Source organism: Amyelois transitella, chromosome 17 (assembly GCF_032362555.1).
Source record: "Amyelois transitella isolate CPQ chromosome 17, ilAmyTran1.1, whole genome shotgun sequence".
NCBI lineage: Eukaryota > Metazoa > Arthropoda > Insecta > Lepidoptera > Pyralidae > Amyelois > Amyelois transitella.
The window spans coordinates 7,699,234-7,717,579 of record NC_083520.1 but is presented as its reverse complement, the minus strand read 5'-3'; the positions used below and the strand labels follow the sequence as shown (position 1 = coordinate 7,717,579).

Below are 18,346 nucleotides of genomic sequence, written 5' to 3'. Positions count from 1 at the left end.
AAAAAGGTGTCTCTGCAAGAAAAATGATTGCCTTTGTAACACAAATTGCCACCATAGTTTGTCTTGTAATAACAAGTAGATCCTCATCCTTTTTATAAATTTAAGATTGTTTAATTTGTAAATATTGTATGACAGAGTTGAGAGGAATGAGAAAGGTTTATCCTGACACAAGCACTCGAATCCTCATAATGGATTTCAGTGCTCGTATTAAGAGGCTGCTCACCCCATGCATAGAAAATGCTGACCACAATTCATTCCTCTCAATTATACTTGTCTTACTAAAGGAACATTTTAGCGCACATCGACATGAAGTAGTTGCCAACGATAATACTAATTAAAATTAAATAATTAATTATATGTCATCATAATCAAACAAGTTTTGTGTGTTCTGTTACACAAACATAAAATTTTAAAAAGGAAAATTTTAAAGCAACTTTGGTTAGCATACAATATAAAAATTAAATAATCTTAAATTTATAAAAAGGATGAGGATCTACTTGTTATTACAAGACAAACTTTCGTGGCACTTTGAGTTACAAAGGCAACCATTTTTCTTGCAGAGACACCTTTTTGACATCATCCTTTCTTGCATACGAAGCGCATAAATCCTTGGCCTGTTCCAATGGCTGCTTCCTTAGCAACAGCTCTCAAAGGTAACTTTGTATTCGGAACATCTACTTCAAGCAAAAATTTTTCTTTACACTTGTTGAATTCTGACCTGAAAATCAAATTAAAATAGTCATCTTTTACCTATCTAATCGCGATATAATTATATGTTAAAACAATTAAGTAATACATAGTTACATACCTGCAATATAATTTTAACTGGAACAGCTTTAACTGGCTCTCTTTGGAAAAACGCGTGTTGTCTAGTAAGAACTAGTTTTAACTGATATTTAATTTTGAGCACTAGTTAATTCTAGTTTTAACAAAGGCATTTAGTAAAAACTAGTTCTAACTAGGCAAAACGCGTTCTATCTAAAAACTAGTTTTAACTGTAACATAGATAAGTTTGCTATCGGATGCATCCGCTATCCGTGTCTATTATGGTTTTTTTACTCCTCAATAGATGGCGGAAGAAATTAAACAAAAATACATATGTATAATTCTAAAAATAATAATGAGTGTGAAAATATTGAAGATGAGGCAATTGAAACTGAAAAATAATTTTACTTTGATGTTTGTTCTTTTATTGTTGGAATTACAAATATGTCAATGTATGTGAGTTCTTGTAACTAAAAATTGTTTATTAATTATAATTATATGAGCAAAATTATGAAATCTGCCTTTTTACCTACTGTTTTCTACTGTTATTTTAGGTGAATTGTTGCTTTTTAGCTTTTTGGGGTTGGCAACACTGTCTTTAGTTGATGTTGTCGTATAGCAAACTGCAAAGCAAACCGAGCTAGGGATGTGACATTGCTGATAAAAAATTGATTTTTATATAATCGATTTATTTTTTAAGTATGAAAAATCGATTAACAAAAAATCGATTTTTCTTAAGAAAATAATCGATTTAATTATATTGATAGATATTTTCCTAATTTTTCAATTTATGTCAAAATAAACGCCATATACATTATATCAATAGATTTATTCATTAAAAATAAACAACAGAAACAGTAAGTTCTTATATAATCAACACAAATTAAAGTTTTTAACAATCAAGTTTGAAAAATTAAGTTTCAGCAACGAATAATGAATAAAATATCAACCGAATGTCGGTAAAATACTGTTCATCGACTAATTCATCTAGAGAATGTTTGATTAAATTAATCATCTAAACTGTTTTAAGAGCATAGAAAGAATGCACAGATGGCGTTAATGTAATATTATGGAGCTATGATAGTATTCTTTGGCAGTTCGCGTTCCGGGCTCCAAGCCAGAGGACAAAAACGTAATGTCGGAAAGTTTATTGTATGATTATAAAAATCGATTTTTAATCGATGATTAATTTTAAAAAAATCACTTACAAAAATCGATTTTTACTTTAAAAAACTCGATTTTTAATCGATTTTTTTTTCACATTCCTAAACCGAGCCGAATATTTCCGAATTCCGAGCATCCGACCCGCCGACCCAAAACACTTGCGACAGACGTGTGGTTTTCTGTTTGCTTTTATTTGCGTTATCAGTTATTTAAAAACTGAACTTCATTGCGGTGAGATTGAGAACTGTTATTGTAGCTGAGAAATGGCGATGAAGATTGTGAATGCGTAGCACGACACGAGTATACCTTCAAATATTAGACATGTCGAATCAAGTGACTTTGTTCGTAGCAGGATTAAAATCCCGAAATGTTGATACACAAATCAAGACAGCTCGTGAGCTCTACCACTTTGCGAAAACAGAGCTCCGGGAGGTACCGCAGGAAGAGCTCACACTATTTCTTGACGAGTTCAATCACCAAATATTTGAGATGGTCTCAAGTAATGATGTCCATGAAAAGAAAGGAGGCGTTCTCGCCATAGGTACTTTTAGTAATAATATAATTTTATTAATTTCAGAAAAAAATGTTCATTTACCATACAAGGCTAAAAATGATTCTAAGGTGGCTATCCTCCAACATTGTTTCGTGTTTTCTAGATAGGTATCTGATGTTTGGTGTTACACACACACAAAACAAAACACTTGCATGAAACCTGATTTCCATGGTAGAAAAGTGTGCTTAGAATATAATTAACATTTGAGCATCTATCTTGATATGGTGTTGATCATATTTAATTGATAAGGTATGATTAAAGTTACACCCTAAATACTCAAAACTAGAAAATATACATTTCTAATTTTTTCTTTCACAAAATATATCTCAATCACTTTTAAATTCGTAAATGGACTTGGGGCTATAAATATCATTGCTGCATTGGCTGCTTCATATTAATTGATAATAACCAATTTAAATTTTATCTTTTAGTTTGTCTAATTGGGGGTGATTGCGATACAACCAAAACCAGAATAACCCGGTTTGCCAACTACTTGAGGAACCTGCTTCCTTCCTCCGATGTGGGTGTCATGGAATTAGCTGCCAAGACTGTTGGTCGTCTTGCCATAGTCTCTGGTGTCAAAAGGGCAGAATATGTTGATTTTGAGGTCAAAAGAGCCTTTGAATGGCTATCAGAAGAAAGAAATGAGGGTCGGCGTCATTCTGCTGTACTGTTGTTAAAGGAGCTTGCCATAGCTGTTCCCACTTACTTCTACCAACAAGTCTCAGGATTTTTCGATCACATACTTATTGCTTTAAAAGATCCTAAGCCTCAAATTAGGGAGGCTGCAGCAAAAGCCCTCCGTGCGGGGCTAGTAGTCACAGCTCAGAGAGAAACTGCTAAGCAATCTACTGCTAAACCCCAGTGGTATATGCAGTGCTATGAAGATGCCATGGCTTCATTTGAGGAGGTCCCACTTAAAGAAAAGGGTGTTACAAAAGAGGACAGAGTACATGGGGGTTTATTGATCTTAAATGAGCTCTTTAGATGTTCCAATGCTGAATGGGAGAAGAAATACACACATCTAATGCGAAGTTTGGATACACAGAAAGATATAACTGTTACTGACGATATAATATTCATTAGCAGCAAGCTTCATAGTCCATCAGTGAAGCGAGGCTACCTATGTGATGGTTTCAAGACTGAAAATGTTCAATATCCAGTTCCTATTTATGAGTCCGAGGTTTGCCGTAAATTGCTGAAGCAAAAGTTTGAAAGAATATGTCAAGGTATGCAACAATTTCTTTGAACTTGAGCCTGTTGTGATCTATTTGTTATAATATTTTAATGAATCTATGTTTTTTCAGATGTCATGGCACAGCGCAACCTCAAAAATCAGGGTGTTCCCCAAGTTCTTCTTATTATAATACCTAGGTTGGCTGCTTTCAACATGGACTTCTTCTCAAAGAAATATCTTGCATCTACAATGCATTACTTGCTCTCTTCTTTGCGCAGTCGGGAGAAAGACAAAAACATGGCCTTCACAACAATGGGTCTTATGGCTGCTGCTATAGAATATGATATTCAGAGCTACATTCCTAAAATTATGGAAGTGATCAAACAGGCGTTGCCTGTTAGAGATACTATGAGTAAGAAAAGAATCTGGGTAGATCCATCAATTTTCGCATGCATTACTCTACTTGGCAGTGCAGTAAAAGATTTGGTGATATCTGATATAAAGGAGTTACTAGATGCAATGTTTGCGACTGGGCTCAGCCCCTATTTAACTATTTGCCTGAAAGAGTTAAGTCAAAACCTACCATCACTAAGACCTGAAATATCTGAGGGTCTACTCAATATGCTATCTTTAGTTTTGAGAAATAAACCATTTCTTCATCCAGGAGTACCAAGGAGTATTGAACAACAAATGAGCAGTATGAATTTGATGAATGAACCCCAAGACACTGCCAGCATTGTGTTAGCTCTGAGAACACTTGGCACTTTTCAGTTTGAGGGTCAGCATAGTTTACTTACTTTTGTCAGGCGCTGTGCAGACCATTTTTTGCAAAGTGACCATGAAGAAATAAGACTCGAAGCTGTTAAAACCTCGGCGAAACTACTAGCTGATGCCACTGTTAGAACTGCAGATACTCCATCGAAAACTCTTACTATGTTGACTGCAGAAGTGGTCGGGAAACTCCTAATTGTGTCAGTAACAGATCCAGAATATGAAGTACGCTATTGGGTACTGGAATCATTACACGATATTTTCGACATCCATCTTGCTCAAATCGAAAATCTTAGCTTTTTGTTTATTGCCATGAATGATGAGCACTTGGAAATTCGCGAACTTGCTATATGCACTGTAGGACGACTGAGCACTGTTAATCCAGCATATGTGATGCCCGGTCTAAGGAAAACATTAATACAGTACTTAACTGAGCTGGAACATTCTGGAATGAGTAGAAACAAGGAACAGGCAGCTAGAATGTTAGATAATCTCATTTTGCATGCTCCAAAGTTAGTCAAACCTTACATGGAAACAATTCTGAATGTACTTGTACCAAAGCTGAAAGAATCAGATTCCAATCCTGGCGTAATAATTAGCGTCTTGAAGGCCGTCGGTGATTTGGCAGATGTCCACGGGGACAATACTGGACTAAAGCAGGCTTTGCCTGAATTGTTGACAATTCTATTAGAGTTGTTAACTGATGCCAGTGCCACAGAAAAACGAAGTGTGGCACTATGGGCTTTCGGTCAACTGATTAGTGCTACAGGTCATGTGGTCACACCTTACACTGAATTTCCTAATTTGATGGATGTTCTTCTAAATTTCTTAAAAACAGAACAGCTACCGAAAGACAGACGTGAAACCATCCGTGTATTGGGTCTGCTCGGAGCTCTAGACCCCTATAAGCATAAAATAAGTAGAGGTTTAATTGATGGACAACCAGACTCTAGCTTGGTGCCAGTGGCCGACAGCAAAGCTGAAGAGAACAACTTTGACATGACTACAAGTGAAATGCTAGTGAACATGTCATCTCCTGTCCTTGACGAATACTATCCGGCCATTGTGATATCGACGCTCATGAGGATCCTGCGAGACCCGACACTACAACAGCATCACACCAGCGTCGTCCAAGCTGTCACCGTCATATTCCAATCGCTGGGCATTAAGTGCGTGCCATACATATCCCGCGTGACACCGAGTCTGCTCTATGTAGCGCGCGCAACGGAAAGTAATAGTTTTCGCGAATTTCTCTTCACACAGTTAGCGAAGCTAATTGCAATTGTAAAGCAGCACATTCGAAACTATTTGGATAAAATATTTGATCTTATTAAAGAATTCTGGAAACCCAGCAGTCCTCTTCAACATATTTTGATATTACTTGTGGAACATATAGCTGTGGCACTTGGATCGGAATTTAAAGTCTACCTGCCGCAGCTGATGCCGCAAATACTGCGTGTTCTAGCTCATGATACAAGTAAAGACAGATTTGTCACTGAGAAACTGCTTGTCGCCCTACAAAAGTTTGAAGACAATTTGGATGATTACATGCATTTAGTTATACCGGCCATTGTGAAGTTGTTCGACGCAAACGACTGCCCTATAAGTGTTGCCAAAGTTGCCATGGAGACAGTAGACTATCTGTCAGATTCTTTAAACTACAGCGAGTTGGTTTCTAGAATAATTCATCCTCTAGTGAGAAGCTTGGATACTTGCCCGCCTTTGCGGCAAACTGCTATGGATACATTGTGTGCTTTGATCATTCCACTTGGAAGGAAGTACAATGATTTTATACCGCTTGTGCAGAAAGTGATTGTCAAGCACAAGATACAGCATCAGAACTACGAACAGATACTGGCTAAATTGCAATCAAATCAGGCATTTGGTTTGGACGAGTTTTTACAAAGTACTCGACGTAAACCAAGGAATAATAACCAAGAGGTAAATAGTATATTTGAATTTTCCCACCTTCCAGATAAAAATACAAGTGACATCGTTTTGCATGTATATTAACCATGATGCAACTTGACTGATGACAGGTTTTTGAAGGTCACAACAGAGTTGCTTTGCATAAAGCCTTTATTGTGGATTGTGGTCATAGGTTGGCCAAATTCTTCCTTGGGAGGATAATGTATTGCATGATTATAAATTTAAGTTTTTATGAATTTCATCTTTCACATAAAAGTGTAAACAACCTCATCTCCAAAACTGCTTATAATCAGTAGCTATAACCACCCACATTTCACCATCACAATAATTCATTTCCTATATATAGGTGTATTTCCAGGCCCGCTTCCTAGCGTGCGACTCCACCTCCATCCGCAAGTTGTACGTGAACGCGCACAACCTGAAGCTGGCGTGGACGGTCAGCAGCCGCGTCTCCAAGGACGACTGGCTCGAGTGGCTGCGGCGCCTCAGCATCGGACTGCTCACAGAGTCCCATAGCCCTGCTCTCAGGTGACATTACATTTGTCTCACAACCTGCAGCTAGCGAGGACGGTCAGCAGCCGCGTCTCCAAGGACGACTGGCTCGAGTGGCTGCGGCGCCTCAGCATCGGACTGCTCACAGAGTCCCATAGCCCTGCTCTCAGGTGACATTACATTTGTCTCACAACCTGCAGCTAGCGAGGACGGTCAGCAGCCGCGTCTCCAAGGACGACTGGCTCGAGTGGCTGCGGCGCCTCAGCATCGGACTGCTCACAGAGTCCCATAGCCCTGCTCTCAGGTGACATTACATTTGTCTCACAACCTGCAGCTAGCGAGGACGGTCAGCAGCCGCGTCTCCAAGGACGACTGGCTCGAGTGGCTGCGGCGCCTCAGCATCGGACTGCTCACAGAGTCCCATAGCCCTGCTCTCAGGTGACATTACATTTGTCTCACAACCTGAAGCTGGCGTGGACGGTCAGCAGCCGCGTCTCCAAGGACGACTGGCTCGAGTGGCTGCGGCGCCTCAGCATCGGACTGCTCACAGAGTCCCATAGCCCTGCTCTCAGGTGACATTACATTTGTCTCACAACCTGCAGCTGGCGTGGACGGTCAGCAGCCGCGTCTCCAAGGACGACTGGCTCGAGTGGCTGCGGCGCCTCAGCATCGGACTGCTCACAGAGTCCCATAGCCCTGCTCTCAGGTGACATTACATTTGTCTCACAACCTGCAGCTAGCGAGGACGGTCAGCAGCCGCGTCTCCAAGGACGACTGGCTCGAGTGGCTGCGGCGCCTCAGCATCGGACTGCTCACAGAGTCCCATAGCCCTGCTCTCAGGTGACATTACATTTGTCTCACAACCTGCAGCTAGCGAGGACGGTCAGCAGCCGCGTCTCCAAGGACGACTGGCTCGAGTGGCTGCGGCGCCTCAGCATCGGACTGCTCACAGAGTCCCATAGCCCTGCTCTCAGGTGACATTACATTTGTCTGACAACCTGAAGCTGGCGTGGACGGTCAGCAGCCGCGTCTCCAAGGACGACTGGCTCGAGTGGCTGCGGCGCCTCAGCATCGGACTGCTCACAGAGTCCCATAGCCCTGCTCTCAGGTGACATTACATTTGTCTCACAACCTGCAGCTAGCGAGGACGGTCAGCAGCCGCGTCTCCAAGGACGACTGGCTCGAGTGGCTGCGGCGCCTCAGCATCGGACTGCTCACAGAGTCCCATAGCCCTGCTCTCAGGTGACATTACATTTGTCTCACAACCTGCAGCTAGCGAGGACGGTCAGCAGCCGCGTCTCCAAGGACGACTGGCTCGAGTGGCTGCGGCGCCTCAGCATCGGACTGCTCACAGAGTCCCATAGCCCTGCTCTCAGGTGACATTACATTTGTCTCACAACCTGAAGCTGGCGTGGACGGTCAGCAGCCGCGTCTCCAAGGACGACTGGCTCGAGTGGCTGCGGCGCCTCAGCATCGGACTGCTCACAGAGTCCCATAGCCCTGCTCTCAGGTGACATTACATTTGTCTCACAACCTGAAGCTAGCGAGGACGGTCAGCAGCCGCGTCTCCAAGGACGACTGGCTCGAGTGGCTGCGGCGCCTCAGCATCGGACTGCTCACAGAGTCCCATAGCCCTGCTCTCAGGTGACATTACATTTGTCTCACAACCTGCAGCTGGCGTGGACGGTCAGCAGCCGCGTCTCCAAGGACGACTGGCTCGAGTGGCTGCGGCGCCTCAGCATCGGACTGCTCACAGAGTCCCATAGCCCTGCTCTCAGGTGACATTACATTTGTCTCACAACCTGCAGCTAGCGAGGACGGTCAGCAGCCGCGTCTCCAAGGACGACTGGCTCGAGTGGCTGCGGCGCCTCAGCATCGGACTGCTCACAGAGTCCCATAGCCCTGCTCTCAGGTGACATTACATTTGTCTCACACAACAAACTATTAAACTACCTATCTACGACCAAGTAAAGAAGTCTAGAGGACATTGGTTTATGCTAACAGCATTCAGTAATTTTATACATACATACATATGGTCACGTCTATATCCCTTGCGGGGTAGACAGAGCCTACAGTCTTGAAGAGCCAACAGTCTTGAAAAAACTGATCGGCCACGTTCAGCTATTTGGACGTTTAACAAATTTTATTTATCTCTCTTTAATAAATATTTTGGTTGTTAATGAAACTGTTAATTACTGTTTCGGCCGAAATCTAGCGAAATGACTCTCAACCAAATGCAAAATACATGCCAAATTTCATATCTCTAGAGCCAGCGGTTACGTTGATGTTAGTCAATCATTCAGTCAGTGTCCTCTTTTATATATTAAAAAGATAAAATCAACAATAATGTACCTACAATTAACAAATATTTATGTACCAACAGGGCGTGCCTAGCGCTGGCACACAACTACTCGCAACTGCTACGCGACCTTTTCAACGCCGCATTCGTCTCGTGCTGGACGGAGCTCGACAACAGCTCGCGGACCGAACTCTCCAACGCACTGGAACAAGCTCTCACTGCCCCTGACGCCCCGGAACTTGCGCACACAGTCTTGAATTTAGCAGAGTTTATGGAGCACTGTGAAAGTGGAACCCTGCCCATTTCGACACATTTGCTAGGGGAAAGGGCCATGCATTGCAGGGCGTATGCAAAAGCTCTTCATTATAAGGTATGTTTTAATTATAAGTATTGTAATAGTTACTAAAATTTCGATCTCGATTTAAAACTGCTGTTTTGTCTTGATTGTCGAATTAAAGCAGGTGAGTGTGAAACAGTTGTTACAAGCATTTTTTTCCTTGTACAGGAAGAAGAATTCCGCAGCGGAGCAACGTCGCAGGTCGTAGAAGCACTCATCCACATCAACAACAAACTGCAGCAGAAAGAAGCCGCCGAAGGCTTGCTTGAAAGAGTAATGGCCCAACGTGAAGCCGGCGACACTTCCCTCGAGGTTCAAATACGATGGTACGAGAAACTGCACAACTGGGAGAAAGCACTTATCCTCTACGATGACAAACTATCGCAAGACGCCGACAACATGGAGGCGTACCTCGGAGAACTACGCTGTTTCGAAGCTCTAGGCGAGTGGCTGAAGCTGTACAAAACTGTATCTAAACGCTGGCCGAATATGTCCGACGATGAGAAATATAAAACGGCCAGATTGGCAGCCGCCGCCGCCTGGGGCCTCAAGGAATGGGAATCGATGGCAAAATATGTCAATTTCTTGCCTGATAATACTCAAGACGGCGCCTTCTACAGAGCCGTTCTCAGTATACATAATGGCGAATTTAGTATGTCAAAGTTATACATAGACAAAGCTAGAACATTACTGGATTCGGAACTAACCGCCGTGGCCGGGGAAAGCTATCAAAGAGCATATGGCGCTTTAGTTAGCGCTCAACTGCTCGCGGAATTGGAAGAAGTTATCATATACAAATTGGTGGGGGAAAGGCGAGAGTCTATTAGACAAGCGTGGTGGACGAGGCTTCAAGGCGGACAAAGACTGGTAGAAGATTGGAGGAAAATCCTGCAAGTTCGGGGCTTAGTATTGTCGCCGCAAGAGGATATGGTGACGTGGTTGAAATTTGCATCCTTATGCAGAAAGAGCGGTGCTCCCCGTCAAGCGCACAAAACTCTAGTCATGTTACTAGGCGTCGATCCCAGTAAAAATCGGGATTTGCCACTGCCAACTCACGAGCCAAGATTGACTCTGGCGTACGCTAAACACCTGTGGGTTGCCGGGGATAAACAATTAGCATATGACCAACTACAACGCTATGTTAACTCTGCAGAAACAGGAGACCCAGAACAATGCAGATTACTAGCGCGTTGCCACCTAAAACTGGGATCCTGGTGCGAGTCCCTCCTCGGCATCAATAAAGAGTCGATTCCAGAAATCCTGGACAACTACGCTTCGGCGACGCAGTTGGCGTCCGATTGGTACAAAGCGTGGCACGCATGGGCGTACATGAACTTTGAAACTGTTCTGTTCTATAAACACCAAGAAAGTGCTGAAGGTTTACCTCTATCTGAAAGGAAGCCGACTCCCGAGTGCATACAAAATCACACAGTCCCAGCCGTGGAAGGATTCTTCAAGTCGATTAACCTATCTCACGGAAGCTCTCTACAAGATACGCTTCGGTTATTGACTCTTTGGTTTGACTATGGCCACTATTCAGCAGTTCACGAGGCACTGGTCGAAGGAATTCGCACGATAGAGATCAACGTGTGGCTGCAGGTCATCCCGCAACTGATCGCCAGAATCGACACACCGAGAGCTCTGGTGGGGAAACTGATTCACTCGTTATTGATTGATATCGGAAAATCTCATCCTCAGGCGTTGGTTTATCCTCTAACTGTCGCTTCGAAATCATCGTTCGTGGCACGGAAGAATGCCGCTAATCAGATATTGAAGTCGATGTGTACACATTCGAGTAACTTGGTCAACCAGGCGGCTATGATTTCAGAGGAGTTGATCAGAGTGGCTATTCTATGGCACGAGCAATGGCACGAAGCATTGGAAGAAGCTTCTAGACTGTACTTCAGCGAGCACGACGTGAACGCGATGTTCAAGACGCTGGAGCCGCTGCACGCGATGCTGGAGCGCGGGCCGCAGACCACGAAGGAGGTTTCCTTCAGCAGCCAGTACGGGAGGGACCTCAATGACGCACTCGAATGGTGTAACAGATTTAAGGTGAGTCATCACCATTTTTTACTTTGAATGAAGACATAATGATTTTTACTGTCTCCCCTTTATTTGGTCTTCAGTATTCTCAGATTTCTTTGACTCAACATTTGTTCTTCATTATAGTCTGCAAGTTTTCGTAAGATGTAGCTGTAGCAGTGTAGATGGTTCTCTTCAATTTAATCTGTTGTTATTCATATGGCAGCTGCCATGAACACGGTAGTTTCTTAGATTTAACTATGATAAAAAAATATGTTTATCGCCCTTTCTAGGAATCCGGCCAAGTCCGCGACTTGAACCAGGCGTGGGACCTGTACTACCACGTGTTCCGGCGCATCAGCCGGCAGCTGCCGCAGCTGACGTCGCTGGAGCTGCAGTACGTGAGCCCGCGCCTGCTGCACTGCCGCGACCTGCAGCTGTGCGTGCCCGGCTCCTACACGCCGCTGCGCCCGCTCATCCGCATCGCGCACATCCAGAGCAGTCTGCAGGTCTCTTATCATCTACCTATACCACCCGATATAAACACGCTTTAATCTGTGCACTTTCCCCTTGAACATCCCACTTCAATCCACAGGTCATCACATCGAAACAACGGCCGCGTCGCCTCTGCATCCGCGGCTCCAACGGCAAGGACTACATGTTCCTGCTCAAAGGCCACGAGGACCTCCGCCAAGACGAACGCGTCATGCAACTGTTCGGACTCGTCAACACGCTGCTCCAAGCAGATCCAGATACCTTTAGGAGAGATTTAGCTATACAGAGATACGCTGTTATTCCGCTATCGACTAACTCTGGTTTAATCGGATGGGTCCCCCATTGTGATACGTTACATTCTCTCATAAGAGATTACAGAGAGAAGAGGAAGTGCCTGTTGAATATTGAGCACAGAATTATGCAGAGAATGGCTTCGGATTTGGAGAAGCTCTTGCTGATGCAAAAGGTTAGTGTTTATTTTTCATTAGGACTTTTATTAATTTCATGACAAAATTAGAGCAATAAGGTTATGATAGTGTGGTAACTTTCGCTATTGAGCAAATAGTAGGTTAACAACAATGCTTGCTTATCTTGTCAGTGTTACGTTGATACTGGTAACAGAGCTTTCAATCTAAACCATGTACTACTTTTTGTATCATAACTACCCCTGGTAGTATCCGGAGAGGGGAATTAAATGTATATTTTGTGTTGAATACCTAGTTAGTAGGGTAAGTTTACTGACGTACATGAAACGGCTAATTTAAAAAGCTACTCATCTTCATTTGTTCTCGTTTACATTCTGCGCCGTTTACGCATTTGTGGCATGGATGATTGGAGTTTCACACACAAATATAATCAATTACTTTCACGGTACTGTAGATTTTTATTTCATAATTGTGTATAAGGCAATCTCAGTTTGATGAATACTTTGAGGTTTATGTTAGAATAAGTGCATGTAGAAACATTTGCGGGGATACACGTGATTTTGATAACTTTTTCCTAATGCTAGTCATAAGCTTTATTATAAACGGGAATTACTGCTTAAGTGTTTTTTATTTTCGCTTTACACTGTCACTAAGCTGAATCAAATGCTTCAGTCACTTTATTATAGATGAAAACATGTACACTGCTAAACTCATAACCCTCCTCCTTTTTGTAGTCGAGTAATAAGAAGACTCTGATTAATATTGAGCACCTTATAATGCAATGGATGGCCCCGGATTACGACAAAATGATGCCGATGCTGAAGGTTTGAATTGAAATTGACTTTTTTCTGCGGCAGGGCTATGGGTTTGAGCCTGCATGAGAGTATCAAAATTATAAATTGTCATTGTAATATCATTGCCTGATTAACGCCTGACTATTTCAAAAGGATAAACTTAAACGCCAATCTCGTATTGTCTCTTTCTTGACAGAGACGGCATGACTTTACATCTTTGTCAGTATTAACTGCAAGAATAAAGTTCGCGAGCGCACTAAATTTGCATGTCAAGACGTCTAGTGCTGCTTTTTTATCGCGCATGCCTTATGCACGCTAAAAAAATGCATCATCCAAATTAAAGAAAAATTAAGAATTTAATAAAAATGTACTTGTCATATTTCTATTCTAATATAGGTATATCTCGGACCAATCCGGCGCGGCGTTCGGGCCTATCCACAGGCCAATTCTTTGCTGATGATCAGCATTATCTTAGAGACACGATATCCACTACCTGACATAGGGTTTACTTTGCAGTTGAAAGAGGCCTGCATTCAGCGTCTTCCCACAGCTTTGTTTGTTTGTTTGTAATATCTTTATTGAATAGAAATTTACACAGTAACAAGAAAATAGTAACTACATAGTTATAACTTTGATAAGGTCTTCGAAGCAACAAAAACTAAAACTACCCCCTGACCAAGATAACGATAATTATACTTAGCTTTTAATACCTAAATATAAAAACTCAACCTGTACATCAGGTGGAAGTGTTCGAGCATGCCCTCGAGCACACAGCGGGCGATGACCTCGCAAAGCTCCTCTGGCTGAAGAGTCCCTCCTCGGAGGTCTGGTTCGAGAGACGCACCAACTACACCCGCTCGCTCGCCGTCATGAGCATGGTGGGCTACATCCTGGGTATGTGACACGTGGCGACATCTATAGTACTATTAAGACACTATAACATGAGTAATTTTCTTGGCTTATGAGTTTTCTTGGCGGATGGAGGGTCTGCCCCTAGAGACGCCGTTTTGAACATGGTGGATTACATCCTGTAAATGAAATGTGTCGCGACATCTATAATAGAACACCATAAATACATTATTCATCGTGTCTGTCATCATAAAAACGAACAAATACAAGTGGAACAAATCTGGACCAAGTGGTTGCAGGAAGCGAGTCAGATTTTTTATATGCAACAAAATCACGTCATGAACTTTGATATTCATACCTACCTTCTCTTTATCGTCGAGGTAGAGTGAAAAGATAAAGAGAGGTCTAATAACGAATAAAAAAATAAGGCAAATTCTTCAAACTTCTGTATCTTTTGTTCTTATAGTTATTACTAGTGATTCATACAAACATACATATTTTCACGTCTATATCCCCTGTGGGGTAGACAGAGCCAACAGTCTTGAAAAGACTGATAGGCCACGCTCAGCTATTTGGCTTAATGATAGAATTGCGATTCAAATAGTGACAGGTTGCTAGCCCATCGCCTAAAAAAAAGTCCCAAGTTTGTAAGCCTATCACTTAGTCGCCTTTTACGACATCCATGGGAAAGAGATGGAGTGGTTCTATTCTTTTTTGTATTGGTTCCGGGAACCACACGGAACATTACTAAATTGATGTTCTTCTCAATTGACCAAATATGTATGTATAGGTCTCGGTGACCGTCACCCTTCCAACATAATGCTGGACCGAGTGACGGGCAAGTTCCTGCACATCGATTTCGGGGACTGCTTCGAGGTGGCTGTCACCAGGGACAAGTTTCCGGAGAAGATCCCCTTCAGACTTACCAGAATGTTGATTAATGCAATGGAGGTAAGAAATATTGCTTTGTAAGAGATTTTCTTTGATTGAATTTGCACTAATATAAAAGTGCTAGTCTGGATTTGCTGAGGGTACCAAAATCAGTTTTAGTAGTACAAACTGAATATTAATATATCAATAAACTTGTCAGGTAACTGGCATCGAGGGTACATACCGGCGGACCTGCGAGTCCGTCATGGAAGTGCTACACCGGCACAAAGACAGCGTCATGGCCGTCCTTGAGGCCTTCGTATATGATCCCCTCCTCAACTGGAGGCTCATCGACGCCGGACGCAGGTCCAGGGCCGACGACAGCGCAGTACCAGACGCCCCTTCGCCGCAACCCAGCAGGAAACTTACCATAGACTTAGACCAACCCGCCGAAGCAAACCTTAACAAACGTGCCTTAGCCATCGTCAATAGAGTGAGGGACAAACTAACTGGAAGAGACTTCCCCCATATAGACGAAACGGTCACGGTACAGAAACAAGTGGACCTCTTAATTCAACAAGCGACTAGTAATGAAAATCTCTGTCAGTGTTATGTAGGTTGGTGTCCATTTTGGTAAAGGCAAAGCCATGACAAATGAATTGTCCGATGGTATGAAACGGGGCTTGTTAGAATTTGAGTGTGCCTTAGACATCGTCAATAGTGTGTAATAAACTAATTGGAAGTGACTTCCCGCGTACGTGTATTGACGAAACGGTCACGGTGCAAAATCAAGTCGACCTCCTGATTCAATAACCCACTTGTAATGAAAATCTCTGCCATTGTAAACATCGGTTAATTTTGATATATGCAGAAGTGTCATAGTTGTAAGAGGTGAATGGTGAAATGTTATAAGTAGTGGGCATAATAAAATTTCATTAGCTATGTTTGGGGTGGTGTCCAATTTTGTAAATGATTGAACGTCACATACAGTGACATCTCAGCTTATGACTGACGAAAGCATAGTTCCAAGGTCTTCAGCAAATTAATTGTTTTGAGTTCATGCATTGTTATTCGAAATATTGATCAACTTTTTTCGAATCTTAGTCTAACGTGACTTTTGAAAATCTATTTTAATATCATCACAATGTGTTGATGCTATTTGTCGAAGATTTGAAACTTGTCAGTTGTAAACTTTGTACCTCAAATACACCTACCATATGAAATCACCATAAATTCATCTTGAGCAAACAGGTGGCAGAAATTGTCGCAGAACCATCGCGTATACTGTGTTATGTTAACTGTTCTCTAGTCAAAATGAAACCTTGTCTTATCCCACTTTCTGCTATGAGGTCAGGACAGAAGTAAAGTTCTGTCCATTTAATTAATTGTCATCTCCCAGTCAGAGACCTAATTATATTCTTTATATACTATCTCTGTGGCTTTTGTGTATGCATCACATATTTCCATATAATACGGAAGGATGTTAAACAATGTGTATCCTTCAATATGATTTACTTATACCACTTCATTAAAACATTTTCGGCCAATCAAAATACTTTGTCTTTCTTTTAATTGGCTGAGAAAATGCAGACTGTCAAAAGTCAAAAAAATTAGTTTTTGGTAAAGTAGTAAGTACAGTAAGTACTTTATACTCTTTGTATATAAATGTTGTAAATATATACAAGTTGTATAACAGTTATTTTAAGATTTGTAAAAATGATTTAGTTAGCTTTATTATTGGGTATAATATAATGAGTGATAATGACATAGGCGCAACTTAACAAATTGCTGATTAGCAGTAAAAAATTTAATAATGTATGTTATTATGCACCTAGTCTGACATCAATTTATGTAGATCACTATTGAATTTTGTTATATTTTAATTATGACATTTATAAAAGGAATAATTATCAATAATTTTCATATTACCAAAGTGCCACTAATTTTACCTTTATAAAGGTGAAATAAATATAATTATACATGTTGGATCTTGTATGTCAAGATAAAAGAGACTTAAGTTTCGTGATCTATCCATTTACAAATTTGTAATTTGTATGTGTAATATCATTGTCTATTGTCTAACGTACGTAAGAACTGCGTTATTTTATATTGATTAACGCACCAGTTATTGAACCCGCATTCCCATAAGCGGGGACGTTTTAATCTGGAAATCTTATGTGGTGATAGATAGATTGAACCCGCATGACCATTTTAGCGTGCTTAAATGGTGGCACGCTAGGTTGATGATCAAAATATATGTTGCAATGATATTTACACGAATGACTCAAGAAATGTTTCATATGTAAATTGTTAGTTATGCAGCAACAAAGGTATATAACCTACCGCAGATAAAGGAAAACCGGCATACATTTATTACTGAGAATTCCTATTAGTAATTTTGAAAATTGTTTTTATGTGCAAAAAATATGTTCGCTTAAAGTAAATTCAGTAAATACGTGTGAACAAAAATAAATCTGCGGCTGGTTATGCAATTAAGTGCATTTAAAATTAATTTTTTATGATCAGTCTAGAATTTCTCAAAACTTTGTAATTGCAGTTTTGTTAAATAAATTGTTGTTTCTTTTAATTGCATTTATTTTGAATTAGATAAAACCATCAGATATATTTCAATATAGAAGAATGGATTGGCCGTAAATGATAGTCGTCATATTAAGAGATACTAAGACGAATCTTTGATATAAACAAATCATTCTGAAAAGTTATTTTCAGTCACAAATAGTTCAATTACTATTTGTCTTTCGAAATCTAAAGATAATCAATCTTGCCTTTCAAGACGTTTCATTTAAAAATAGAGCACCCCATACCATTATCATTTGATTGGCTCAATAGCATTTCTAGTACACAATTGCATGCCTGGGGTCGTCGCTCCTATCTTATACAATAGTTTTCTTTGCAATGTCTGAACCGTGAAAAAGAAAGACTTTATCCATATTGTTAAAAAAATAAACGAGTAGAAAATGTTAATTACCTAGCTAGATAGATTGAAATTGTTTTACTTCGTACTGGGTATGGGTAAGGGGTATTATAATTTACATTACATATTTATTTCAAAGCCCATTTAAAACACTTGACAAAATAATAAATACTGTTTTCCTATTTAAATTATAAGGATAAATTGTTGGTTTGGTTTATTTTAATTCATTCATAAATCTTGTAAGTTTATACCACATACGAAAACGCGAACATATTTTTAGACGACGCCCGTGACCTTGGTAGTGAAAGACATTTGAATCTAATTTCGAAATTCAATGAACGGTCTTTTTCATGGTCTATTGAAATACCAGGATTGTTCTATACCTACGGCGAGATACCGGATAGAGAAACAGACTTTTTGTAAAAAAATGTTCAATGCAAAGTCTAGCATGCAACGTAGGCAATGT

The 18,346-nt window shown here is 41.1% G+C and overlaps 1 protein-coding gene across 1 annotated transcript; it reads left to right on the top strand.

Annotated features, from left to right (window-relative positions):
* Positions 1-2,018: 2,018 nt before the first annotated feature.
* On the top strand, positions 2,019-17,532 carry LOC106134291 (serine/threonine-protein kinase mTOR). Its single transcript, XM_013334294.2, has 11 exons — positions 2,019-2,470; positions 2,914-3,711; positions 3,790-6,371; positions 6,718-6,887; positions 9,235-9,520; positions 9,656-11,542; positions 11,806-12,021; positions 12,108-12,473; positions 13,967-14,120; positions 14,866-15,026; positions 15,166-17,532. The coding sequence occupies exons 1-11, from the start codon at positions 2,212-2,214 to the stop codon at positions 15,580-15,582; spliced, it is 7,296 nt and encodes a 2,431-aa protein (XP_013189748.2). The 5' UTR covers positions 2,019-2,211; the 3' UTR covers positions 15,583-17,532.
* The last annotated feature ends 814 nt before the right edge of the window (positions 17,533-18,346 follow it).